Source organism: Psammomys obesus, unplaced genomic scaffold (genome assembly GCF_907164565.1).
Source record: "Psammomys obesus unplaced genomic scaffold, mPsaObe1.curated_primary_1811, whole genome shotgun sequence".
Taxonomy (NCBI): Eukaryota; Metazoa; Chordata; class Mammalia; order Rodentia; family Muridae; genus Psammomys; species Psammomys obesus.
In genome coordinates this window covers 19,198,229-19,225,467 of record NW_026595981.1, presented here as the reverse complement: position 1 = coordinate 19,225,467, position 27,239 = coordinate 19,198,229, and the positions used below count along the sequence as shown (strand labels likewise).

Below are 27,239 nucleotides of genomic sequence, written 5' to 3'. Positions count from 1 at the left end.
AACATGCATTCAACATGTGAAACAGCATTGTCGTGAGCACCCACGCAGCCTTCCCCGGGTCAGAGGCGTGTGGGTCTTTCTGACCGGTCAGATCCGGACTGAGGGGCTCTACTTTCACCAGCGCCTCCGGAAATGTTGGTTTCCCCTTCTGAAACAGAGATGAATAGTAAAGTTCACGGTCCTTGATGCGGTTGCGCTGCTGGTCATGTGCGGACACCGCAAACATGGCTAGTTCAGATTGAGATGTGCCTGGTTTTAATGGCTATTTGGGGTTGTATTAGGTTAAATAAGAGAAACTAGTTTCACCTGATTTTTTTTTTTTTTTTTTTTTTTTTTTTACATAGAGTCTCACGTAACCCAGGTTTTGAACTAGATGTGACACGGAGAGATGACTCGGAGCAGTTGGTCCTGTCTCCGTGTGTGCGTCACGTGGTACTAAGGACTGAACTCAGAGCATCCTGCCCTCGGGGAATCACTCGCTCTTCCAGCTGCGATACACCCCAGCTCATCTTTTTGCCTTTTTAAACATGGATGCTAGAGAATGAAAAATATATGTGCGGTCCACAATCTACTTTTTTAAAAAATAATTTATTTTTATCTTTATGTGCATTGGTGTTTTGCCTGCACGTATATCTGTGTGAGGGTGTCAGATCCCCTGGAACTGGAGTCACAGACACTTGTGAGTTGCCACGTGGGTGCTGGGATCTGAGTCCACAACCTCCAGAAGAGCAGTCCGCACACTCTTAAACTCTGAGCCACCTCTCCAGACCCCACAATCTACTTTTAACATCACACTCACACCACACACACACACACACACACACACACACACACACACACATACACACACACTCACTCGTGCATGCACATGAATGTGTGTGTGTGTGTGTGTGTGTGTGTGTGTGTGTGTGTAGGTTCCAGAGCATGTGTGTGAAGTTGGAAGAAAACTTTTGAAAGTTCTCTCTTTCCTCCACACCGGTCCTAGGGGCCCATCTGAGGCTGTCAAGATTGGCATTGAACTCTCTACTTGCTGAGCCATCTTACTAGCCCCCCATTCTATTTTTATGGGTGTGGTGGGGGGGTAATGAATGATTTCGTGGCTTTTCCAAACCCACTCAGACCCAGAGCTCAGTCTCTTCCTTGCCCTCTTTGCTGCTGTTCCACAGCCTTTCAGATGGAAGCTGCCTCTCACCTGCCCCTCCTTTTGCTGTCTTCCTTTTCCAGTCACCTTACTTTTCAATTACGCCTATCACACCCCCCCCCAACCCCATCCTTCTCTGTTTGAGACAAGTTTTTCTCTGTGTATCCCTGGCTGTCCTGGAACTCACTTTTGTAGACCAGGCTGGCCTCAAACTCAGAGATCTGCCTGCCTTTGCTGGGATTAAAGTCGTGAGCCCCCACACCCTCTCAGCTTCTCCCATCATCTTAGGCAGGGAGAGTCACATGTGATCCAGCACCCTGGGGTGCCAGCTCATCTCCCTCCCTGCTTGGTTTCACACATTCTTTGCAAAGAGTTGAGATCTTCAAGTGCACAGGGATCAGTCACCCTCCCAGAAAGACTATCTGCTTCCCAGGAGGTTTTGCCTCCTCCAAGCAAATGCACCAGCTCAGTTTAGAGCATGCGTCCAAGAGGGACACACTAAGAGCCTCTTGCCGGCTTGAGAAGTCCCACTGGAATGGGAACTTTGGGATGGTTGTCTATTTCCATACCCAGTCCTTCCTGATTTTCCCAAATGTCTCTCTGTTCATCGTAACCCATCAGCCTTCACAGATAAACTTGTGAGACACTTGTATGTATGTAAACTTGTATGTCCAGTGCTGTGATCTTCTACCTTCTAAACCCCAACAAGCGGGGGGGAGGGGTATAGACATAGATACCTTTGGTTATAGGTATGTGGGCACAGAAAGAGACACATTCTCACCCACTCAGGCCCCCATTGAGACACCCACCCAGGGCCAGTCAAGGCTCTCATTCACTCCCCCATGCCATCAGACAGGCTTCTGTGTGGCTTTATGAGTGCCTCCTCTTTCTCCTACTCACAGCTAGGTGCTCATGCCATGCAGTCCCCTCATCCTCCCTCACACTGAGGCCTCCGAGCTCCAGCTAGAAGCCTTTCCCCTTCAGCCTCATGCAGCTCTGTCTGTGAAAGTCTTGGAGACAACTAGAAGCAGGACTAAGCTGAAACAAAGAGGAAAACCCACCATCTTTAGGTGACAGCCAATCCATCCAGGAGACCACCAGGCTCAGGTCTCTTTCCAAAGGGACCAGGATTCCAAAATGACAGCAAGAGTGAAAAAATAAACATGAAGCCTTCTTTCCCTCTAAGATTTGACTAAAACAAAAGCTTCAGGAGACTAGTCCTCTCTGCACAAACCAAGGTGAATGTGGCAGAGCAGAGCTGGGAGTAGGTGCCATGGTACCCCCAGGGGGAAAGTGAGGGTCTTGGGAACAGGGCCTGGCATCTGTATTTAAGGCAGCAGTGACATCAGCAGGAAGGAGGGCTTGGGCCGGGAGTGTGATACAATGGTCTCTTTGTTATCACCCACCCCTCCTCCTCTGTCCACATATTGAAAGTGCAGACCAGTCCAGACCATGTGACAGCCACCGAGGTGCGCAGGTGCCCATGTATGTATTCACATATGTGCATGTGTGTACATGCAGACTCACGTGTAGATTTGCATATGCACCGCGAGAGGCATAGTTCACTCCTTTGTCTAGCGCTCTGCTGCCGTTTTCCCGTTTGTCATTACTAAAACGGGGTTGCAGTATTAAAGCAAGAAATGTATTCCTTCATCCTATGAGCCACATTTTAAGTGCTCAACTACCTGTCATGTCAGGAAGCTGCTACCGCTGCCATTTACTCCCCTTTCTGGCTAGTTTGTTCTTCCTCTCACACTCGCCCACACCTTTCCACACCTCCGGACTCACATTTACCAGAAAACCTCTATCTCATGATCTTGTCTCTCCCTGGTACCCATGGAGACTTCGCCCATCCCTGCACAGAATCACCTGGCCTCTGCACTGGAAAGAACATGGTGGCCCATGAGCACAGGCGCATAGTAAGAATGTAATAATGTCTGGGTAAAGGACTGATATTGCTGGGATCTCAGAGGAATGAGGTTAGCCTGGGCTTGGTAGGGAAGAGGGGATGGGAAATATATGAACCTGGCCTCGGGGGATGAGGGATTAAGTTGGTAGAGAACTAGGACTAGGGAGGGAAATCAAATGAGAAGTGGGATAAATATGTAGAAATCACAGTCACCCCCTTTGGCTGATATGACAGATGTGGGTCATAGAGGAGACAATACGCTTAGACAAGAGAGGAGTGGCCAGATAGGGCTCAGATGCTGAGTTCAGAATGATGGGAAGAGATAGGGTCTACCTAGGAAGAGTCCTAAGACTGGTGATGCCTGAGAGGACAGGCATCACCAATCAATACATCAATCGATAGATCTGTCAATGCCACACAATTTTTGGATAATTTGTGTATGAGTAAATCTTTATTTATATTGCTTAGCTTCCTTTCCTCTCTAGGTAGATTTTCTTTTCACCTTGTCCTCATGTAAAGTGCTAACAGCGAATTATTAGAGCTCATGATTAATAGTCACGGATGGTCAGCAGCAATATTAGTGTGTCCAGATGATGCCTCTGTAGACCAGTCCATCTCTCTGGTGGTACAAGACAGGGAAGCTGGAAATGGTCTTCTCCTTCCTTTCACATTTGGGACCTGACTCCGTGGGTGAGTAGCTGTCAGGGTAGCTGTCATCAGTGTCCTTATGCCCAGTATCTGGTTCACCCCAGACTTCTGTCTGCTGGGTTCTCAGCCTCCCCACTCTACTGTCCCCACTGTCCCCATTCTCTGAGATGAGGGGACCACCGGTTTCCATTCCTCTGGGGCCTCTGGTTCTCGGGTTGGCAGAGGGGAAGGGCAACAGGATGGAGGGGAAAAGGAGGAAGAAGCAGCAAAGATTTGTGGAGATAAAGGAAAAGGGGGTAAAAAGGGCTGGGGGTAAGTGGTCACCCTCACTAGCCGGCATGCTTTCTGGGCGTGCCGAAGACCAGGAGGGAGCCGCGAACCTCTGTGGTGTGGGGGCCTGTCCTTTCTGATGTCACCGTTCAAGTTCCTTCACTACAGCTCTCCAAAGAGCCCCAGGAGATTCCCATGAGGGCCGCTGCCTCATGGTGACCTTATCCTCCTGGTGCTACCCCAGGCTCAGCAGGCCCTTTTATGCCAGATTGCTTGTTTCTTTGGTTGAGAAATGGGGGAGAGGCCAGATATTTGTGTTTGACCAGGGAGAAATCTTGAAGAGAGAGAGAGAGGCTCCTGGTCCTCTATTGCTCAGTCTCTGTTCCCTCTGCTCGGATCCCTTTGAGAACCCTTGAGCCTCCCAGCACCCCTGGTCAACACCTCCCCAGGCCTCGGCTCTGCGGCATGGAGAAGTGACATTGAAAGGACAGTGGGCCTGAGGCACGGGTGATCTGGGATTTGAGGTGCCTGTGAGTGTGCTCGAGATGTCTGCACCCTGTACGGGTCTGTGGTGAAGATGAGGAGGTGGAAATGTGGAAGGAGGACCGATGGAGGAAAAAGCAATGGGGTAGAGAAAAAAGTCTAAGGCCTAGGAAAGGCAAGGGGAAGGTTTGGATGAGAAGTGGGAGGTGAGAAAGGGCAGGAACAGAAGGCAAATCCACTCCTCCCGGAGCCCCTCCTCTCCCTGGATCCCCACCTCCCCAAGTCTCAGGAAGGAAATTCGGAAGCCACCGCACATGTGTTGGGTCATTTCCACATGCTTTATTCCAGCAATCAAAATAATTAAAAACATCTCAAATTATTATACACATACAAAATAGGTAACAGTCTCGTTTCCTCCCACCCCAGGGGTAAAACTGTTTTGTGCTTTGGAAAGTGATGCTCTGAAACCCAGAGGCAGACTGGGAGAGAGGCTGAGGGCAGGGTGCAGCAGCAAGAGGGGAGGGTTTCAGAAGAGAGAGAGAGAGAGAGAGAGAGAGAGAGAGAGAGATCAGACTGCGATAGGCCCAGGAACTAGAAGAGTGGAGAGAGGGTACAGAGTGAACAGGCTGGCCTTGGCATTCTCTCCTCCCGTGTTAAATAGCACCGTCAGGAAAAAAAAAAAAATTCACATGAGTCCCTATCCATTAAAAAAACAAAACAAAACAAAACAAAAAAAAAACCAAAAAAACAAAGAATAAAATAAAAAAAAGACTTTAAACAAAAGGAACATTTGCTGGCCTAGGGAGCATCTCAATTTCTATAGCACCAGAAATTCCTTCCCACCCCACCCCTTCACAGAGATGTAGCACCTTTGATACCAAACTGGGCGCGCTGCCAGCCTGCCCCCATCCCCGCCCCCACACAGTTGCCCCGGTGACACACAAAGACAAGAACGAGGTAGTCTTTCAGCAACACGGTTACACAAGAAACACAACAGTCTCTCCCACCCAGCCTGCGCATGCGTGTCCGATGTTTCCGGTCTGCGGTGACCCCGCCTGGCTCCAAAGCCCTGGGAGATGCAGGTGGCTCCCCCCAGCAAGGCCCTCGAAAACAAAGTGTTGCAGAGGCCATGAAGATACCAGATGGTTAGGCTCCTTCAACAGTCCAAGAACCCCCATGTCCCAGCAGGACTGGAGGATGCTGGGTGGGGAAGTAGGCTAGGGTCTGGGAGTGAGGGGGTCATTTCCACATTGCCTTTGGTTGCTGGGCAGACAATGCATTATTTCCTGTGTTTTTGGGGAAAACTTAAATTTGGGGAGCAATGGAGGAGAGGCCCCAAGAGGGGTGGAGAAAGGAGCAGAAAAGGCAGCGTTTGGGGTATTATAAGCCCAGTGGGCAGAAAGGGACTTATACCCACATAGGTCTTCAAGCAAGAGGACCAAGCTTCCTTTTTTAAAAAGTTATTTATTTATTCTTTTTTTTTTTTTTTTTTTCTTTTTGGTAAGGTTGAATGCACTTTTGGTTTTTGGTCAATGTTCAGTTGGTCAAAGATAAAAACTAAGTTTGAGAGATGAATGCAAAGGAAAAAAAATGTTTTCCAAAGTCCATGTGAAATTGTCTCCCATTTTTTCGGCTTTTGGGGAAATTCAGTTTGGGTTGTTTGTCTGTCTCCAGGGTCGGGGGGAAAGTGGGCTGGGTGGGAGGGAACCAGATTGGCGTGGAGGGAGTTTACACGAAGCAGGCAGGGCCAACGTCTACTCCGAATTCCTGGTCTGGGGCACCAATGTCCAAGGGGGCCACATCGATGATGGGCAGGCGGGAGGTCTTGGTGGTCTTGTATTCGATTACTGTCTTGCCCCAAGTTCCGGTGTGACTCTGGAGTGAATGAAGACAGTGGGAGAGGGTCATTACCAAGGGGCAGTGATAGAGTGAGGGACCGTTCTGACCTGCCGGCTAAGGCAGAGGCCCAAAGAGGCAGGGGTGGACGCCGTCTGGGGGACTCACCGTGCAGCCATCCACAAGGGTGCTGTAGGTGAAACGGCTGTTGCCCTCGCCCCGGAGCTCTATCTCGTTGGAGCCCTGGAGGAGCAGGGACTTCTTGAGGTTGCCAGTCTTTTGGTCCATGTAGGCTACGCTGTTCTTGCAGTGATAGGTGATGTTCTGGGAGGCCTCGGTGGACATCAGGCGCAGGAAGGTCAGCTGGATGGCAACGTCGGCAGGGTCGGAGCCCTCGCTTCCGTACTCGAACTGCATGGGCCGGGGAGAGGGGAGAGTGGAGAGTGAGTGGTCACATAGGCCTTCTAGTCCCTGGCTGTCCTACCTAAAGGCTGCTAAGAATTTTTATCTCAAGTTAAAAAAGGGGGACATCACTTGTCCATGCACACCCAGGATTCTAGGACTCCTGTATCCTAGATCTGTATCTGCCCTCCCACTAAGAAGATATTAAATCCAGTCCAAGACTTCCTATGCTTTCTGGGCATGTGGCTCTCTCGTCTTGGCTCTAGGGTTCAGTTCATGTACCTGGAATCCACCATCCATGCTCTCGCCGAACCAGACATGTTTCTTTTCCTTGGGGTTCGGGCTGATGTACCAGTTCTTCTGGGGCACAGAGGGCTGAGTGGGGAACACACAGGTCTGGCCAGTCTCCATGTTGCAGTAGACCTTGATGGCATCCAGGTTGCAGCCTTGGTTGGGGTCAATCCAGTACTCTCCTGAAGTGGGCAGGGCAATGTGGAGTCAGGAGAAGTAGGCAGCCAGCCAGCAACGCACGGAGAGTGGGGTGCGTGAATGCATGGGGGAGCAGCATGGTGGGAGGAAGAGGATGGGGGAGGGGAGGCAGCTGGGGTCAGTCCTCACCGCTCTTCCAGTCAGAGTGGCACATCTTGAGGTCACGGCATGTGCGGGCGGGGTTCTTGCGGCTGCCTTCGGGGCTTCGGATGTTCTCAATCTGCTGGCTCAGGCTCTTGAGGGTAGTGTCCACCTCAAGGTCACGGTCACGGACCACATTAGCATCATCGGCCCGGTAGTATCGGCCACCATCATGAGCCTTCTCTTGAGGTGGCTGAGGCAGGAAGCTGAAGTCAAAACCACCGCCGGAAGGACCAGGGGGGCCAGGGGGGCCAGGAGGGCCTGGGGGACCCTGCAGAGAAAGAGATCAAGGTTTACTGGTATTCAAGTCTTCTTGGGGGAGGGTCGTGAGGCAGAGGGTGTGGGGCTACGTACAGCAGGACCGGCATCACCAGTGCGACCGCGAGGACCAGGGGGACCGATGGGGCCAGGGAGACCGTTGAGTCCATCTTTGCCAGGAGCACCAGCAGAGCCAGGGGGACCCTAGTCGTAGAGAGATGGTTGGAGAAAGTTTGCTAGAAACCCAAAGCAGCCCGACTCTGAATGAGAAGCATCTTCTCCACTGTTGGCTCTGCCCAATTTCGGCTTCTATCTCAAGAGGTGTCCTTAGCTAGTTTCCATGGTTAGGCTTGGAAGAAGCCAAAGGCTTGGAAGCCAAAGGCTGTATAAGACCAAAATTCTTTTTCTCCCCATCCCCTTTCTGGTTTCTGAACTCTTCTCTGGAGAACAGAGGGGTGCCTGAAGGCAACCAAGACAGGGAACGCAGGAAGAAGTAATAGAGATCAACCCAACAATGCAACTTACCCGGGGACCTGCAGGACCTGAAGCTCCAGAGGGGCCTTGTTCACCAGGAGAACCCTGCAGGGCAGAAATAGGCAGTTCAGGGGCAGTGGAGGTAACAGGCTCCCCGTTCTAGAGTCTAGACCACTCCCACAATCCCTCTTTGAACTCTCTCTCTCTCTCTCTCATTCTTGTTCTCTTGCTGTCCTCCCTTTCTTAAAAGCTCCTTAGGAATGTCTTAGAAATTGTCTGCACACCACCCTCACTAGGAATGAATCAGAATGTCTATTTAGAACAGATACTGAGGCAAGTGCCTCTCCTCCCACTATGCACCAGGATGGTGGAAAAGGCCCTCATGAAGCCAGGGTCTGGGAAGCTGAGTAATACTCACAGGAGAGCCAGGAGGACCCTGGAGACCGGAGAAGCCACGATGACCCTTTATGCCTCTTTCACCTTGTTCGCCTGTCTCTCCCTTGTCACCGCGGGGGCCTTGGGGTCCCTAAAAGAGAGAAGGAGACAGGCTGTCAGGTGCAAGTTCCACTGGTGTTCTGACTGGGGTGATGTTAACACCTGGGCCGGTGTACAGAGGGCATGAGGTTGGCATGGGACACTTACAGCAGGGCCACGAGAACCAGCAGGGCCAATGGGACCAGCGGGACCAGCAGGACCCTGGGAGAGAAAATAGTGTGTTAGATCCTAACTAAGGGAGGCCAGGGCTGCAGGATGAGCCTTCCCCTTGGCTAGCCTACTCCTAGCCCACATCTCTTTTGCTGTGACCACCTCTTCTGACTCCCCATTAAACTCCCCCAGAGCCAGGCTTCATGCCATAAGCTGGGGCAAGCCCCATGTCTTGGGGAAGATGGAGTCTGTCTAGATGAAGGCCAAGTTATGACTGTTTTTTTTTCCAGGGAGGCCAAGGGCCAAGACACATCTCAAGACCCTCTTCTCCCCTAGCCTGGATGAGGTAATTCATCTATTCTCAGGCCTTTGATCATGCCTGAAGAGGAGGTCTGATCTGAGCCCAGCTACTTACAGTCTCACCACGATCGCCATTCTTGCCAGCAGGGCCAACAGGGCCAGGAGCACCAGGAGCACCAGGGGCGCCAGGGGGGCCAGAAGGACCAGTCTCACCACGGTCACCCTGGGAGCAGAGGGTAGAGGTCATGGGGTCAGCCTCAGATGAAGTGCCCAGGCTGAGGAGGGGTCAGGGCAAACCAGAGTCCATCCCTGATTTGTGGTCTGATCTCTTACCTTGGGCCCAGGAGCACCATCTCTTCCAGGGGAGCCTTCAGCACCAGGTGCTCCCTGGAGAGAGAAGGGGGAGAAGTGAAGGTCCACTCTGGGGAAGAGGTCAGGCACAGGACGAGTGGTCCTGCATGGGCACTGGTTAAGGGGTAGAGGCTGCTTACCTCACGTCCAGATTCACCAGGGGGGCCAGCCAATCCAGGGGGGCCCATGGGGCCAGGAGGACCACGCTCACCACTTGATCCAGAAGGACCTTGTTTGCCAGGTTCACCCTTAAGAGAAAGTAAGCATGGAATTCAAATACGGTGGTTCAAGCCATGAGAGAGACCTTTTTTATTTGCTTGTTTGTTTGTTTGGTTGGTTTTTTGAGACAGGGTTTCTCTGTGTAGTCCTGGCCGTCCTGGAACTCACTCTGTAGACCAGGCTAGCCTTGAACTCAGTGATTTGCTTGCCTCTGCCTCGAGTGCTGGGATTAAAGGTGTACTCCACCATTGCCCGGCTACCACGAGACCATTTCTATCAGATTTGCTCTCCTTGTCTCCACCACTGCTGCCCTAGGATGATTCTTCTTGGAGACCCCAACATTCTAGAGTACTCACAGAGGGGCCGGGCAGACCAGGGAAGCCTCTCTCTCCTCGCTGACCGGGAAGACCGACCACACCACGCTGTCCAGCAATACCCTGAGGTCCAGGGGTACCAGGAGAGCCCTGTGGGAGACAGACAGGGGTGAGAAGAGCTCACAGTGGCGCAGAGGGCACACACAACTCTGGATCTCTCCAGAAATACGGAGATCTGATCTGGTACTTACAGCAGGTCCATCAGCACCAGGGGCTCCTTTCTCACCAGCAGGGCCAGGGGGACCTGGGGGACCAACTTCACCAGGACGTCCTGCAGGGCCAGTCTCACCACGGGGACCTTTGCCTCCTTCTTTGCCAACAGGACCGGGTGGGCCAGGGGGTCCAGCATTTCCCTAGATGGGCACAAGAGAGACTGTCAGAGTCCAGGCTTCCAAAGCTTCACAATAGCATGCCCCAGCCAGGCCTGCTGTCCTGTCAGTGCACCCCACCTCTCATGCCCAATTCCAGAACCACAGATACTCACAGAGGGGCCAGGGGGACCAACACGGCCAGCAGCACCAGGAAAACCAGTAGCACCCTGGCAGGAAAGAATACAAGGTGGTCAGAAGTGAGCAGCCAGTTGCTTCTTCCCTGGCCTGATCTCCTCCAATCTCTGGCTTTCAGGAGACTCCTCAGAGCTGTGGATGGTACTCACAGGAGGACCAGCAGCACCACGAGCACCTTTGGGTCCAGGAGCACCAACGTTACCCTGTAAGAGAGTACAGAGGTGTGAGACCCAGGTTAGCTCTGAGACTATCAAAACCTTGGGCTACAGAGGATGAGATACTTACAATAGGGCCAGGGGGTCCAGCGGGTCCAGCAGGGCCAGGAGGACCAGAGTCGCCTTTAGTACCAGTATCACCAGGTTCACCTTTGGGACCAGGTTGGCCATCAGCACCCTAGGCAGGAGGGAGAAATGGACAGTGGAGGAGTGGATGGGGCGGCCTGGGAGCAGAAGGCCTTTGAGCTAGAGGAGGGGCCACAGATAGAGACTTGGAGTCTGCAGAGACACTTGGAGACAGCCCAGTCCCTCCCCATCTTTCCTCCCCCGACTCAGGATAGCATGACTGTCCTCATTCAGTCACCCAAGGTCCCATGCTTCATGGCTCAGCTGGTGACATAAAGTGAAGAAGTTCTTAGTACTCACAGGGGGGCCAGCAAAGCCAGCAGGACCAGGGGGACCAGGCTCGCCACGGTCTCCCTAGAAGAAGAAGAAAAAGAACACTCTGGAGAGATACCTCAATGCTGGGGAAGGAGGGGAACAGATGAAATAAAGGGACATGGTCAGGGAGCAGGAAGCAGGTAGGAGAGAAGGGCTCATAGGTCTTATCAGGGTCTTCTGTACTTACAGGGGCACCACGGGCTCCGGTGGGGCCAGCAGGACCACTGGGACCAGTTTCACCCTATAAGGCAGAGACAAGAACTCTGAACTCTCCTGGAAGATGAACCAATGGCACCTCCCCTCCCTTCTGGTCCCTTAAACTTCCTGGGTCACTAGCTTCCTATGGTAGGACCTGCCTGCCCTGCAGAGCCCCACCTGGGCTTGCTGAGGAAGCTAGGTGTTAGAAAATAAGATGGAGAGGCAGCCACTAACCTTGTCACCAGCAGCACCAGCGGGGCCAGGAGGACCAATGGGACCAGTCAGACCACGGACGCCATCTTTGCCAGGAGAACCATCAGCACCTTTGGGACCAGTATCACCCTAAAGACAGAAGGGAAATCTGAGACTTCTAACTTTGGGCCAGGAGTTCAACTACAACATTCTGCCGATGTTTCTCAGTTCTAAGTTTGCCAAGGATATGAGATCCTTTCAGGATGAAATGGTTCCTACCTGGGGATTCAGGGGGAGCCTGGTTTAAGAGGCCCCTAAGTTGTATAGGGAGATAAATAAAGGAGCCTCCATCAAGGAAATGCCCCAACTTTCACCCCCATGGTAATACATCAGGAGAAGGGCTTGAGTCACAGGTATAAGATTAACCAGCAAAGCAAGGAGACAGGGAACCACCAAGGGCTCATGGGAAGGAAAGGTGGACTTACTCTGTCACCCTTGGGGCCTGGAAGACCAGCTGCACCACGTTCACCAGGCATTCCCTGAAGACCAGGGGCACCCTGGCTACCGGGAGCTCCAGGGGCACCAGTATCACCCTGTTTGATAAACAAGAAGATGAGTGAGCCGTGGGGTCCCAGAAGTGTCTCAGCCCTGAGCCCACTGAGGATTCCCCTATGTGTGGATCCAAGATCAAAGGTTCCAACTACAAGGACAAACTCACAGACCCAACCTCGGGCCCTTATAGGCACCCCCACTCTGGTCTTGTCCCCCATATCCCTATGCTTTGGGTCAAGGCTATCAAACCCTTTCAACGATGCCCTCACCTTAGCGCCATCGTTGCCGGGAGCACCATTGTTTCCACGGGGACCAGCAGGACCTGGGGGACCTTGTACACCGCGCTCGCCAGGGAAACCTCTCTCGCCCTAGAAAGGACGAAAAAGGCACATGATGGCTGCTCCACCAGGGTCAGGCTCAGGACACTGTAATGAAACTGCCATGATGGGGTCACTTACTCTTGCTCCAGAGGGTCCAGGGGCGCCAAGGTCACCAGGAACACCCTGAGAGTAGAGAGAAGGAAAAACAGTGAGCCCAACTTGCCCTTGAGAGAGAGCTTCTGGCCCTCTTCCTGGGAGCTGCTCTTTTGGGGTCCATGTATTAGAGATGAACGCATTCTTAGCTTAGAACTGAAATTCCCCATTACATGCAGAAGGCCTGAGGTAAAGCCAGAATTATTCCAGGAGTTCTTATAAAAAAGTCACCTTGCCTAGAAGCCACACAGGCACTTCCAGATCACACACAGTGCCCTCCATTCTTTTTTTTTTTTTTTTTTTTAATATTCAAAGTCCTGCCCCAGTGTTTAATCTCTATCCCTTCTAGCTGCTGGCGTCCTGATCAGCTAAGGGCAGTGAATGGTCTTTTTCCCTGTGTTTCTTGCATGCTCCCACCCTCTGGCCTGATGCTATTGTCTTACCTGTTCACCGGGCTTGCCTGCTTCACCAGGAGGACCAGCAGGTCCAGGGAGACCCTGTAAGGGGGTAGGTGGAAGGGAGAAGAGGAAGGGTTCAGAATCTGTAAAGGCTTAATTAACAAAGGAGCATTCTGTATTCCCCTACAGACCTAAGTCACGAGGCCTTACCTGGAATCCGGGGGAGCCAGCAGGGCCTTGTTCACCTCTCTCACCAGCAGGACCCTGTCATAGAGAAGAGGCTGTGGTCATGAATAGTCCAAGGAGAAGGGAGGCAGATTCCTCCCTCACCCCTTCCTTGATCCCAGGCCTTCCATTTAGGGGTACTTACAGCAGGGCCGGGGGCCCCCTGAGCTCCAGCTTCTCCATCTTTGCCAGCAGGACCCTGTGGGGAGAAGGTGACAAATTTAGTGCAATGAGGCAGATGGCAGCAGCAGTGGGGACCGGGCCAAGCAGAGCCCACTAGTATCCTCTGATGGTCTCACAGTGGCTACAGACTCCTGTGTCACGTGAGGATGGTCTGTGCGACAGGCAAGGGCAGAAGGCTGACAGAGAACACAAAAGAGATACTTACTACAGGGCCAGGGGGTCCAGGAACGCCCCGCTCTCCAGCCTTTCCAGGTTCTCCCTGTGTAGAAAGGTAGGCAAGACTGAGTCACGGGACGAGACTCATTATAGTTGAGGACCCCTCATTACAGTGCGTGTCCCTAAGGGGCTTTCTGTTCGAGAAGGCTTCCAGAGGTTGGCAAGCTGCTGGCATCTAATACTTGGCTTCTCTTTCTGCACCCAAAGCAGATGCTGAGGCTCCTTCCTGGTCGCCCTTCCCTCTTCCTTCCCCTTGACACATACCTGCAGTAACCGGAACTGCTAATGGCTATCACCTCCTCAGGACTCTCTCCTCCCTTACCAAACTTGGGTGTGACAATCACATAAAAGGCCCATCTTAACGGTGTGTTTGAGGAAGTCTGCCCAGCAATGGTACTTATTTATTAAGGACAAAACAATGATCACAGAGCCAACAGTCTCTAATTTTACCAGTGGGTCCAGAAAGGATCATTAAAGGGCCTGAGGTCACACAGCAAGTCAGCTGAGTTAGTAGGCCTGTCCCCAACTCTGTGTTGTTCCTCACTGAATACTCACAGCAGTACCCTTAGGTCCAGGGAATCCCATCACACCAGCCTGGCCACGGGCCCCAGGAGGACCTGCAGGTCCAGGGCGACCATCTTGACCAGCGGGACCCTGAGGATGGGAGGAACAAGAGTTGTGATGAGGACTAAGGCAGGCACATAGGTGGGTAGGGGTTAAGAGCGAGAGAGCAAGCATACTTACAGGGGGACCGGTTTTGCCATCAGGACCAGGGCTGCCAGGACTTCCAGTGAGACCCTAGGGAGAGGTAGGAGAGCATGAATGAGGGAAGGACAAGATGGATGGTAAGGGGGAGTCTGGAGCACCAGTTGAAGGCTGCTCCAAGTCCCATGCAGGACAGAGGGTCTTGGCGCTTACCTTGGCACCAGGTAGACCAGCTTCACCAGGACGACCAGCTTCACCAGGAGAACCTTTGGGACCAGCAGGCCCAGGAGAACCACGTTCACCAGCAGGACCCTAAGTGGAGAGAAGCCACAGACACATCAGGGTCACAGCCTTGGCTTCATTACCATGGGTTAGCATCCTCCTCATGCTGGCAGAAGGTCCAGCACTTTGAGGGGCATTGGTGGGAAAAGAGAGGCCGAATGTGAGGAGGAGGGAGACACAGACATGGGCACAGGTAGCAGCCAGTACTGTTGTTGTGGCCATGAGTGCTGGGAAGCATAAACAGTACTGCCAGAGGTAGGTCATGTCAGGCAGTTGGGGATCAGCTTTTTTTTTTTTTTTTTTTTTTGACAGGAAGAGAGATTACCTTGGGGCCAGCAACACCATCAGCACCAGGGAAACCACGGCTACCAGGTCCACCCTGCAGGGAGAAGAGAAGAGGCCAGTGAGCGCAATCATCATGTCAGGTCCTGGGCAATCACTGAGGGCAGAGAAGAAGGAGAGAGGCATGGCGGGACACTCACGCGCTCGCCAGGAGGTCCCGGCAGGCCAGCAGGTCCGGGTTCACCACGGGCTCCTCGCTTTCCTTCTTCACCAGCAGGGCCAGGAGGACCTTGAACGCCAGCAGGACCCTGGAATGGGCAGAGAGGGAGTGGCCTTGGTGAGAGGATACAAGCCCAGGAGCCTAGGATGCTGGTGTCTAGAAACAGGGCTTCCGGGTATGGGGTGGGGGGGCTCCCTTCCTCCCTGGGTCTCCCTTGAGAAGCTTTCAGGTCCCGGGGCTAAGGAAGGGGAGGGAAGACGTGGGGCTTACGGGGTCTCCTTTGGCACCAGTGTCTCCTTTGTTGCCGGGGGCACCAGGTTCACCCTGTGTAGGGGGAGCAGAAGAGGATGAGAACTGGAGTTAGTCTTTTGGTTCGCAGATGTATACTTTCCCCAGAAGGGGGCGCATTGGAGCTAGTGCATGAGTTGGGCAGAAAGGAGAGGCTTGTACTTACGCTGTTACCCTTGGGACCTGGAGGACCGCTGGGGCCCTGAGGTCCAGAGGGGCCTCGGGCACCGGGGAAGCCAGGAGCACCAGCAATACCAGGAGCACCCTGTAGGGGGCAGGACAGCCATGTTAGCCCAGGGGTGAAGGGCACAGGGCAGGTGGCAGCTGGGCATGGGAGGAGGGCTGGTAGCGACTTACATTGGCACCTTTAGCACCAGGTTGTCCATCAGCACCAGGATTTCCCTGCCACATAGAGAAAGGAGGGTGAGTGACAGGCTAGAACTCCGAAGCTGGCAAGTGGCACAGGGGACGGTGGAAGGGAGGACACTTACAGCAGGGCCAGCAGCACCAGCAGGGCCAGGGGGTCCGGGCTCACCGCGCACACCCTGGGGACCTTCAGAGCCTCGGGGTCCTTGGGGACCAGCTTCGCCCTGGATTGGAGGAAAAGAAGAAATCAGAAACCAACCTGGGGCATCCAGCATTACGTCTGGATGTCAGGTCAGGTGGTGGTGGGGAGCAAGGATGAGGACTTTGAGAGCTACGCAGGGGACCCCAGGATGCACTTCACTCTTGCCAATCTGAGCCCTTGGCCTAGGACAGTCAAAGAAAGAATGAATCTCACCTTAGCACCAACTGCACCAGGGAAGCCAGGAGGACCACTGGGGCCAGTTGGACCCTATGGATGAAGTGGAGGGTTAGCTACAAGGCATAGGGGGAGACTCAGAACTCCTAAGTGTCAGCAGGTGATGTCAGTGCCAGGAGCTGACCCTGAGACCTCCCCTCCCCAACTCAAAGTCAAGGCCATACTTACGGGGGGCCCAGCTGCACCAACAGCACCATCGTTACCACGAGCACCCTGCAAGAGAGAGGGGAAGCCCAATTATGCCCTCCGAGTGCTGGCCAGTTCCCACAGTCCCTGGGGAACCCCAACCAGAGCTCAGGGGCATCCAAGGGGCCAGGAGTACTTACAGCAGCACCAGCGGGTCCAGGGCGACCTCTCTCACCAGGCAGACCTCGGGGGCCCTGATAACCAAGCCAAGAGAGGTCAAGCGGGATGCAGACTCTCTTCCCCAGGCTCCAGCCACTCTTCACCCCTCCCTCTTGGCATTCTTGGCGTACTCCCACCCCTCAAGCTGGCATACTCACCATCTGGCCAGGAGCTCCATTTTCACCAGGACTGCCGGGTTCTCCCTAGGGACAGAGACCAAAGTGAGAGATTCCTGTATAGTAGGACTTTTTTTTTGGGGGGGGGGGTGGTCAGGACCTCCCAACAGTCTCTTACCTTAGGACCAGCAGGACCAGTGTCTCCTTTGGCACCATCCAAACCACTGAAACCCTAAAAGAGGAAAGAGGGATGAAGTGAGACCCTGTGGAAGGATTATGCCACTTTGACACTCACACAAATCTGAGAAAAAGTTTTGGAAGATCGCCCCAGCCGTCTCCCTGTCTCCAAGCTGGACTAGACCCCAGTCCACCTATCACCTCAGCCAGTCTCTTTATTAGAATGTCTTTCCCATGAAAGGAAGTTCTCTCAGGTGTCTAACCCATGTGTGACCCTTGAGACACCTGTAGCTACCATGTAACACAATACACAACAGGATCTCTTGAGGAAGGGGACAGAATGGTGTCTTGGGACTTTGGGAGCTTCAATGATCAAAAGAGACTTACTCTGTGCCCCTTCATTCCGGGGAGGCCAGCTGTTCCAGGCAATCCCCGAGCGCCCTGGAGAGAAAGGCAAACAAGAACATGGAAAGGTGTCAGAAGGCTCTGTGAATCTTGCTCTTAAATGCATCCCCAGTGCAGTAAGGTCTGGAGTCCACCCTGGGTCACGTCTTGCTCACCTGAGGCCCAGGAGGTCCACGCTCACCAGGACGGCCAGGCTTGCCAGCTTCCCCCTGCAGAGAGAGAAGAGGCCATTATGGCTCTGCCCCACCCCCTCCATACTGGAAAAGGATGGAAGGGCTCAGGTTTATTGGGGTTATTGCAGGGTGGATTTGGTTTAGGGGCCTAGAATTTAACTTAAGCTAAAACTCAGTTTAAGTCTACAATGAAACCTTTGGTGACATCAAAGGAATACATTCATTTCCATGTCTACTCACCCAGAACTCTTAAGCCTGGATGACTCTGAGGGATGGAGATGGGAGTGGGGATGGGGGTGCCAGTGGGGGTGGGTATAGGGATGGGGACACCAGGGAGAACTTGTGTCCTCTTCCCACAGTCATTGCCCCAAGGGCAGTGAGACCCTGCTGGGAGGATTTCAGAACCCATGCAGAGGAAGCCTCAGGATGAGAACTTGTCCCCCCCCCCCGGACTACTTACATCATCTCCGTTCTTGCCAGGAGGGCCAGGGGGACCTCGGGGACCCATTGGACCCTAGAGGAGAGAGGAGAGGCAGTTAGAACCCCCAGAGTGAGAGACAACAAAGAGGAAGACTGTGACTAAGAGGCAAAAAGTCATCCATCTCTCAGTATGGGTGACCTTCCAGAGGAGAATTTCTGGGGAGGGAGGTGTGTCAGCACTAAGGACTAACTTACCGAAGCGCCAGGCTCGCCAGGTTCGCCAGGGGGGCCTTGGAAACCTTGAGGACCCTGGAGAACATGAGAGAAGGGTAGGCTCAGAAACTCAGTTTCCTTCCAGGCTGTCTCACTCTTCCAAGAGATGTCGACCAGCCTTCTGCTCTCATCCCAGTCTTTCTCCCAACAATCCCCGCCATGCCCAAGGTGATGCATGAAGAGCTCTAGGTACTTACAGGTGCACCAGGGGGGCCAGGGAGACCACGAGGACCAGAAGGACCCTACAGAAGAGAGAAAAAAAAAGGATGGGAGAATGAGATATCTATGAAAAAAAGAAAAAGAAAAAGAAAAGCAGTGTGGGAGAGGTCTGCTTCTACTGCTTCCTGTGGGGATCACAGTCATCTTGTCTTGTATCTTCTTTACCTCTGAAGTCCCAAAGATGGCCTTTACCTCCCAAGCTATCTGTACCATCCCCTTACAGGACCGTCATTGGCCTTTTTCTTCTGTACCCCCCCCCCCAGCCTCTTTGCCATTACTGCGCCCCCTGGCGGCTCACCATGGGGCCAGGCACGGAAACTCCAGCTGATTTCTCATCATAGCCATAGGACATCTGGGAAGCAAAGTTCTAGGAAAACAAGAGAGGGGTGCATGAGAAATTGCGCTCAGGACAGTAAATTGAAAGGCAGGGGGCATTGCCGGAAATGGAACAGACTGACATGGGCTTCCGGAAGTGATTAACTAAGAGAGACAGCAACACTGCCTGTAAGATAGTGCTATATCAGACACCTCAATGGAACCTAATCTAACCAGACAATCCAAACTGCACAGCAACCTATGTAATAGCCACCTCTGCCCAACAGCCAGCTCTTCAAAACCTTGCCGGTTCAAGGATGGCATAGACTCTCAGAAACAGTCTACGTTTGTGGAAACCGAAGAGGTGAGCTAATAAGATGCAATTAATTGGTGGTCTCGTATGGGAAGGAAAAAAAATTACCATAAAGGGTTTTTTTGGGGGGCATTGGTGAAAGCTGAAAGTGGACTGTATATTAGGCAATAGTGCTAGATTAGAATTAGATTTAGTGCTATGGTCCCATAGGAAAATGTCCTTGTTCTTGGTAAATGCACTCAAGTGCTTTGGAGCATAAGGTGTTGGCATGTTCTCAGCAACTTATGTCTCAAATAGCTCAGACACACAGACAGGAGAGAACTGTGTGCCCAGAGAGGGGGCTGAGCAGCTGAGACGAAGGGTGAATGACAGTTCTGTGTAACATTGCAATTTTTCTATAAGTTTATGATCATTTAAAAATATAAAGTTATGTCTGCCAAAACCAAAGCAAAGGAAAAAAAAAATCAGGGAATCACACAGGTCTAGGGTCTTCACGTTCTACTTACTCCTCCGAGGCCAGGGGGACCGGGTCGCCCAGGAAGACCAGGAGGACCGGGAGCTCCAGGACGTCCGGGGATGCCGTCTTTTCCAGGGGGGCCAACGGGTCCCTGTACCAAGACAGGGTGGGACTGCTATGAGTACAAATCAGAGCCACGCCCCCTCCACTTTCCCAGCTTACTTAGAATGTAATGCTTACCCTTGGGCCTTGGGGGCCAGGGTCTCCCTTGGGTCCCTGTGGGGTTGAGGGTGAAGAAACAAGAAGCCGGTTAGAGAATCAAGGAAAGTTGGGGGTTCACAGGAGGAAAATGGGAGTCACGGCGGATTGGGCGAAAGTAGGGTGCAGCGTATTTACCTGAACTCCTAAGAATTCTGCGTTTGGTGATTCTGGGGAGAGAGAGAGAGAGAGAGAGAGAGAGTAGTTAGAAGTAAATTTGCTAAGGTACCTGAGGGTTAGAGGCTTTCAAGAAGGGAATCCGACCTCCCTTAACCCTAGGATCAGAACCGTACCTTCTGGGCAGAACTGACAGCACTCGCCCTCACGTCTTTGGGGGTTGGGACAATCCAGCCCTTCATCTTTGCACAGCACTTTATCGCACACAGACGAGCCATTGTTGCAGAAGCAGATCGTGCAGACTTCGGGTTTCCACGTTTCACCATCATCGAACCTTTTGCCATTGTATACGCAGCTGACCTTGGGGACTGCGCAAATGGGACGAGACACAGGATGAAGCGGCTCTCAGACCCCACCTCCGGGCACCGGGGATCCGGGGCCTACTCACACTTCCCTCTGTCTAAGAGGCGCACGTAGATTTTCTATTTCCCGCGTCTCTACTCCCTACCCCCTATTTTCTTCCCTCGCATCCTTTAAAGCTGGTCTGTTCGCATCAGCGTTCAGCGACAGCACCCGGGCGCCTGGCCAGGGCGACTCTAACTTCCCAGTTCGCAGGAATTTAAACAAAGCTTTAGACTGGGGTAGCTTTCAAACTCAGCTTGGGCCCACGCGCGCGCGAGAACCAAGCGAAATAAAATAGCCTTCTGGAGGAGAGTAGGCGGGATCCTACACAGTAGGAGGGGCTCTTGGGATGTGGTTTCCATGGAGACAGGAGGCGGAGGTGGGTGGGTGAGGTGGGGTTAGGGAATGGGGAGGGGAGAAGGGGAATCCCAGCCCTGGTCCCACCCCCATTCCCCGGGCAGGTGGGATGAAGTGGGCGGGGCTAAAATGCGGGGGTTTGATTTCAGCGGAGTTCCGTCCGAGTAGTAGAACGTACTCCTGAAGTTGGATACCTCCTAACCAGCGGCTCCCAGGAATGTTAAAAGCTTGCTATCTAGACAAGCCCGGGTCCTCAAAGCCGGGTAGTACTTTGGAGCCTCTCCTTAGCCAAAGAACTCAAGTCTGCAAATGGTTATGACTAGTTAACCACGCCCACCGCTCTAGTACCGGATCAAGGCAGTCACTAGGTGGCGGTCAACACTGAGCAGTGCACGGGACGGAACCAATTTTATCCGTCCTGGGCCACGTCTTTCAGAGACGGGGGGCTACCCCATCCGTTTTCCCCGTCTGGAGTTGTGGAGTCCACGCCCGGCCTTAACTAACCAGCTTTTTCCTCTTCGGGACGCGTAGTGCTCAAGGTTGACCAGCAGGAGGCAGAGGACCGCACCCTGTCAAGTCCTAGCCAAACTTTCTCACCCAGCCACCCGCCCTCTCCGCGTATCCCCTCCCCCAAAGAGCCCAGCACCCCGGCGGCCCCTCCAACACTGTCTAGCCTGCAGAGAGGGCAAACAATCTTTCCTCATGAATCATCCCCCAGCCTTTTCGATAGCTTTCACATCCTTAGGCTCCGAATCGCTATTCCAGCGGCCTTATTCCATCTTCGACGTACTCTGCCCCAACCCGTGCCCAGATCCCCACTTTTCCTCTTGTGCTACTGGTGGGTGCTTGGGACCTCTTTCGGTGCCATCTCATCCAGGGCTCCACGTCCGAGACGCCGCTCGCCCTCGTCTGCTCTCCAGGGTGATCTCCCCTCTCCACACCCAGTTGGATTCCTCTTCATCGCCTTCCCATCCCTAACTCTGCAGCATCCGTTCAAGTCTCCATGGCTAGGACCCTCCCCGCGCAGGACACGATACCAAGACACCGCGAACTCCCCAAAGTTTGGGACTTACTGTCTTGTTGGCCGTGCGTCAGGAGGACAGTTGCCCCTAAGAGGAGCAGGAGCCGGAGGTCCACAAAGCTGAACATGTCTAGACCCTAGACATGTAGACTCTTTGCGGCTGTGCTGGGGGTTATCTTCGGCTCATGCGTGGCCTCGCTCCGCGTGCCTCCTGTTCCGTCCTGAGGAGAAACTCCCGTCTGCTCCGACGCCTGGACTGGGCTCCTTTTATACCATCCTGATGGAGAGCTGGGAGGAACCCTGCCGCTTGGAGAGGGGGAGCCCGCAGCCCGGCCCCCAGCCAATCAGAACTGCCTGGCCCGGCCCCCAATTTGGAACGAAGAGGGGGGGAGAGGAAGGAAAGGAAGGGAAAGAAGTTCACCCAGCCTCCCCCCCCCACACACACACTTTGCAACTCTGCTGCCCCTGCCCCCCCAGATCTACATGGGCCAGAGGTGCTGTCACCAAAGTGTGTCTGGGCCCTGAAGATACTGATTGAGGTTAGGGGATGACCCTTGCACTTTCTTTCTGGGACCCTACATCGGAGGGATGTGGAACTAGGGATCTGAGTTGAGGAACATTACAAAGGGGTCAGGGTCAGGCACAACTGGGAAAAGGTCCTTCTGGCCATGCCTCTTAATCTTTCTGGTACCCTGGGGAAGAGCTAAGGATTAAGCGAGAGAGGCCCCTCTCCAAATCAGAAGAACGAAGCAGCCAAGCAAAGGTGCCCGTGGGAGGGAGGGGACCGTCTCTTGGTGTGGCTTAGGTATGGGGGGTAGGAATATTTGTGAACAAGTTAGACATCTCTTCACAGATCTGAAAAGTCAGATATGAGGTTGCTTGAAAGGGGGTGGTGGTGGTGGCTATCTCTTCTGCCATTGCCTGTGGCTCCAAGACTGACCTTCTCCAGCCCCAAGTGTGACTTGGGGAGGCAGCTCTGAGGATGAGGCTTGGGGACCTCCTTGTCCTTCCAGAAGGAAGCTTATGTATGAAGTGATAAGCGTAGTCTGGAGGGTTTCGGGGGCCATAAAGCGGAGTTTGTTGTATAAACTCGTTCCCTGAACCCCTCCATCCCAGGCTGGTCCGTGAGTTTATTGGGTAAGTGGGTGGGTGGGGGACCTGTGATCCCAGATGTCTTAGAAAAGGGTCTGGTGTCGGCTGTGGGCTACTGCCAGGGGTTAGTTAATGCCCCTCTTAGGTAGCAGTATCAATCCAGAGAGAATAGGTTGAAGGCGCTTGGCCATAGAAGGCGGTTCTCAAAGCTCCAGAGAGCCTCCTTTTCTTATTGTATGTGGACTTGGTCTGCAGACACCTAGGTAAATTCAGTGTGTAGAGGGAGCTTGTGTTTGTGATGTCACTTTAAGGCTATGCCCCACCGCCTCACAGCCTCACTTCTTTGCCGAACATCCCGACCATTACTCTGCAATCAGAAAAGCATCATTTGTAGCCCCCCTCCCGCCCCAAGAACAGCAGGTTATATTTAAAGATGTCTCTAGAAGACATCTTTCTTTCTTTCTTTCTTCCCCTACGTCGTCACCCTCCTGCAAAGGTCCTCTGCCTGACCCCCCCCCCCCCCGTCTATTTAGAACCTTCATCTTATCAAAACCTGTGGGTCATGAGGGGAGGTGTTGGGGGTCTCCTTGCAGGGCCCCTGTAGACATCCTGTCTCATCCCCTCCACACAAGCTTCTTTACAGCTGCAAACGTGGAAGGAGGGAGTCCCGCCTCTTCCAAGCCATCCAAGATTCCATTGCTCCCCCTCCTTCACGTCCTCCCTGAGCTAGTTTTGTGCAACGAAGGCAAAGGGAGGGGGGAGACCAAGAGAACCAAAGAGGAGGGAGCCACGTTGCTGGACGTGGGCAGCGAGGCTGAACAGTGCGGGTGGGGTGGCCGAGGGAGACTGTAGGGGCTATAATTAAAGGGAAAATATAGAGTTTCCAGAGAAGCAGGGCTGGAGACAGCAGTGGAAGGACAGGACTTCATCAATTATCCCAACCATGTGGCAGTAACTTGTGGCCCAGGATCTGCCCCCGCCTAGTGCCAGTGCCTGTAGGGCAAGACTGGGGGGGGGGGGAGGGTGAGATGCTGAGGTGGGAGTCCCAGAACCCACCAAAGTCCTGCCTTCCACTGTGGTCGCTTCCAAAGTGTGCCCCACTTCCCAACTGGGGACAGGGACCATGTACATTTAAAGTAGCTGTCTAGGGTAGGGTGCCACTCGGCTCGACGTGGAGTCGGCGTGACGTGCCCACTTTTTGTCTCAGGAAAGTGCTTATATCCCTGCTCCTGATCTAGCATCCCCAGGGTTCACCTGGAAGAAGAGACAGAGCCTAACAGGTGTGGCTTGGTGACTGCTACATCAAGGCCCTGAGGTTCTTCTGTTGGAGACGTGGAGACCACTAGAATGGAGAATGGGGGGCTTTGTGTGCACGCATTATTCGACAGCCACCACCCTGTGTCTGATTCCAGATTTTTTTTTTTTTTTTTTGCCCTAGGGGTTGTAGGCAGATGTGTTCCAAGCTCCCTTTACACGTGGCATGGAGCTGAGGCCCAGGACCTCCTCTGCCACTTTTCAACTTGAAAAGGACTGGCGGGTACCCAGCTCGAAGATGTGTCTTTAATTTCTGCAGCATGACAGTGAGGGGAAGAATGTGCTTGGGGTCTCCTCCCAGCCTGGCGGGGCCTCCCTGGCCAGGCTGTGGGATGGAGACTGGGGGAGGGGGAGCTGGAGCTGGGAAGGGAGGAGACGCCACGCCACCTCATCTTTAGGAAACTCTGAAACTCTGGCTTCTTGTGGAATGCATGGCTTTGTCCGGCACTTGGAGTGTAGGGGGAGCAAAAGCCAGAATCTCCACCCCCCCACCCCCAAGAATGGTAAAGTCATCAGCAGTTGGGGAAAAAAAAAAAATTCCTCAAGAAGAAAAACAGAAAAGAGGAAAGTGCTGAGCTCTGAATTCTGTCTCTCTCCAAATTTTCCCAAATGCTTCTCCCCCACCCCAAGAGGGAGGGAGAGGCCCCGTCTGGACTCCATGGTGTGGGCAGCGGAGTGGAGACAGCCCAGGAATGAACACACCTGGTAGGGTACACGCCCCAGCCTCCTCTGCACATGCTTCCCAGGGGTTCCAGCTTCTACTTGAGGCTCTGCTGCCTTTCCCACTCAAATCCTCCAGAAAGTTCTTCTGCCCCCAGCCTTGGTTACAGACCAGTGATGGAGAGCTGGTCTCCTGGGAGAAGGGGAAGGAGAGAGAGCAGCTGTGTGTGGGAGTGGGCATTTAGGCCCGTGGTAAAGGCCATGGGCACGAAGCATGCCCCAACCCCCATCACAGAGCCCTAAGGTCTTCAGATGGAGGTATACAGGGCAAAACCTGTGGGTGGAGACTAGGGATGTGGGTGCCTTTCTTCTTCCCTTTCTTCCACATTGCCCAGTTTGAGCCCTCTATTAGGTTCTCCCAGATCACCTCCAATCCCAGCCCTTGCCTTCTGAGCATTCCCTTCCTCCCTTCATCCCCCCTTTCCTGGCAAGTTTAAGGGGAAAGCCAATGAATTCAGGTCTGCTTGTGTTGACTTTGATGCCTGTGAGCCCTCCAGTCAGAAGTGCATAAGAAATCCTTGGCCTGGAGGTAGTGGTGCACGCTTTCCATCACTCAAGAGGCAAAGGCAGGTGGATCTCTGAGTTTGAGGCCAGCCTGGTCTACAGAGTGAGCTCCAGGAGAGCCAGGGCTACACAGAGAAATCTTGTCTCAGGAAAGAGAAAGAAGGGAGGAAGGAAGGAAGGAAAGATGAAAGGAAGGAAAGAGAGAAAGAAAGAAAGAAAGAAAGAAAGAAAGAAAGAAAGAAGAACCAGGCACCACTGTGGCACATGCTTATAATTCTAACATCAGGGAGGCAGAGGCAGGAGGGTCTCTGTGAGTTCAAGGCCAGCCTGGTCTACAAAGCAAGTCCAGGACATCTAAGGATACACAGAGAAACCCTGTCTCAAAAAGATAAAAAAAAAAAAAAAAAAGGAAAGAAAGAAGGAGAAAAGGAAGGAAAGGAGAAAAAAGTCTTGGCTTCTGTGTTTTAGACTTCAGAGGAGAAAAATAGGAGGTGACCCCAGGAACGTGCTGACTAAAGCTGTGTGTGTGGATGCTTTCTGAAGAAAGCATGGAGGGAGTTGAGACAAGAGTGGAAAATGAGAAAGAAGGGAACAGAGAGAGGGACGGACAGGGATGGAGTGTTCTGGAAGCAGGAAGAAATGGATGCTCCAAAGAGAACTATGTGGTCGAGAGGTGGGCAAAGAAAGGAGACTTCAGCCAAAGCGAATGGGGATATAGGTACCTCAGAAGGACTAAAGCAAGGTTGAGAAGGGCAACTCCTGCCCTCTTTCCTCCTCTCTAGAAGAAGTCAGGCCCCTCCTTTCTGCCTGAGTCCCAAGGCCTCTGGCTTCTCAGGCCTCTGGGGCAGTTGAGGAGAGAGAAGGGTCTCTTTAAAACGTAGAGGCATCAGCTGACTGGATTTTCATTCACTCCTGGTGTTTCCCAGTTGGCCCTTGCTTCATATCTCTTCCTTTCTGCACTACTCTTCCCTCTTGCCTTCCACCCCTCTCCCTCAGCCTCTTTCCTTTTCATGCCTTTTTCTTGATTTCACTTCTTTCTCCTCGCCTCTGTCCATTGGCCCACCCCTCCGTACAGTTTCTTTTTCTTCCTTTGTCTTCTCTTCAAACATCTCTGCTTGGCATCTCTGCTCCTGAGTCTCTGGCTCTTCAGTCTCTACATCCTTTCCTGGATGAGTACGCCTAGTTGCCTTCAGGGAGGGGAGGGGGTCTAAGGGTCCTGTGTCATCACCGGACTCCAGTGTGCACTATAGGGATATAAATGCAAAGATTCCAGCGGAGCTTGATTGTCAAGTTTTAGAGCGTGTGTGTGCAGAGCTGGGTAAGAGGATAATGTTCGAGTCAGCCATTCCCCGTTCCCTCATCCAGTTCCTCAGATAAGCTTCAGCCACAACGACCTCCAGTCTCCCACTTCTGCACCAGCCTCCAAAGCTCCCTCCCTCCCTAGGTATCTAGAGGTCTTCAGGTGAGGGACCATGGTAGCAGTAAGAGCAGAACCCAGTCTGTTCCCTTCTGTCATGCCCTTGTGTCATGTCAGCTCTGGGCAGAGGACCCAACTGGACAGAGTCGGGCTTGCAGCAGAAAGAAAGCAGCATGGAGGAGGGAGGAGGATTCCATGGTTCCGCTTTCCTCCCCACAGCCTTCTTTGCTCAGGACTTAGGGTTCACTTTCCGATGGAGTCATTCCACAGTGCTTAAACATCAAGGGTTTATCATCTTGGAACTCAGTGAGCTGCAAAGACCCTGTGGCTGCCCCTCAGGCGACTTATATCTTGGAAATGAGACGGACAGACCTGAACGAGATCTCGTAATCACAGACATGCAACAGACCAGGTGGTGTATGAGTGCCTGCCCTAGTCTTGGGACCCGGGGCATGCAGATGGCTGAGTGGGGTGCTTAGGTAATGGGCAGATCCAGGTGGAGAGCTGAGTTGACAGATTGCAGCAATACACGCAAAGATTCTGGCGCAGGCGGTTTCAGACACCTCGGGAGATCCCAGCACTCGGGAGGCAGAGGCAGGAGGATCTCTGAATTTGAGGCCAACCTGGTCTACAGAGTAAGGTCCAGGACAGCCAGGACTACACGGAGACACACTGTCTCGGGAGGGCGGGGGAGGAGAAGCTGGGC

The 27,239-nt window shown here is 53.1% G+C and overlaps 1 protein-coding gene across 1 annotated transcript; it reads right to left on the bottom strand.

Annotated features, from left to right (window-relative positions):
• Nucleotides 1-4,777: 4,777 nt before the first annotated feature.
• On the bottom strand, nt 4,778-21,716 carry Col1a1 (collagen type I alpha 1 chain). The gene is made up of 51 exons (XM_055619876.1): nt 21,539-21,716; nt 19,883-20,074; nt 19,728-19,759; nt 19,572-19,607; nt 19,381-19,482; nt 18,545-18,613; nt 18,225-18,269; nt 18,010-18,063; nt 17,795-17,848; nt 17,317-17,370; nt 17,144-17,197; nt 16,758-16,811; nt 16,622-16,666; nt 16,445-16,498; nt 16,287-16,331; nt 16,098-16,151; nt 15,808-15,906; nt 15,674-15,718; nt 15,483-15,581; nt 15,299-15,352; nt 15,009-15,116; nt 14,852-14,905; nt 14,458-14,556; nt 14,284-14,337; nt 14,095-14,193; nt 13,529-13,582; nt 13,286-13,339; nt 13,126-13,179; nt 12,961-13,014; nt 12,503-12,547; nt 12,314-12,412; nt 11,978-12,085; nt 11,535-11,642; nt 11,290-11,343; nt 11,088-11,141; nt 10,732-10,839; nt 10,596-10,649; nt 10,425-10,478; nt 10,132-10,293; nt 9,923-10,030; nt 9,488-9,595; nt 9,330-9,383; nt 9,112-9,219; nt 8,694-8,747; nt 8,470-8,577; nt 8,103-8,156; nt 7,674-7,781; nt 7,308-7,590; nt 6,972-7,162; nt 6,456-6,698; nt 4,778-6,326 (listed from the first exon to the last, which is right to left on the bottom strand). The coding sequence occupies exons 1-51, from the start codon at nt 21,612-21,614 to the stop codon at nt 6,180-6,182; spliced, it is 4,359 nt and encodes a 1,452-aa protein (XP_055475851.1). The 5' UTR covers nt 21,615-21,716; the 3' UTR covers nt 4,778-6,179.
• Between the last annotated feature and the right edge of the window lie 5,523 nt (nt 21,717-27,239).

Coding starts and splice junctions, on each gene's coding strand:
- Col1a1 (XM_055619876.1), bottom strand. CDS start 21,614: ATGTTCAGCTTTGTGGACCTCCGGCTCCTGCTCCTCTTAGGGGCAACT. Junction 14,557..14,851: donor ATGGTGTTGCTGGCCCCAAG/GTAATCTCTCTT, acceptor CTCTCCACTTAG/GGTCCTGCTGGTGAACGTGG. Junction 10,031..10,131: donor CTGGTGCTGATGGACCTGCT/GTAAGTACCAGA, acceptor TGTCTCCCACAG/GGCTCTCCTGGTACCCCTGG.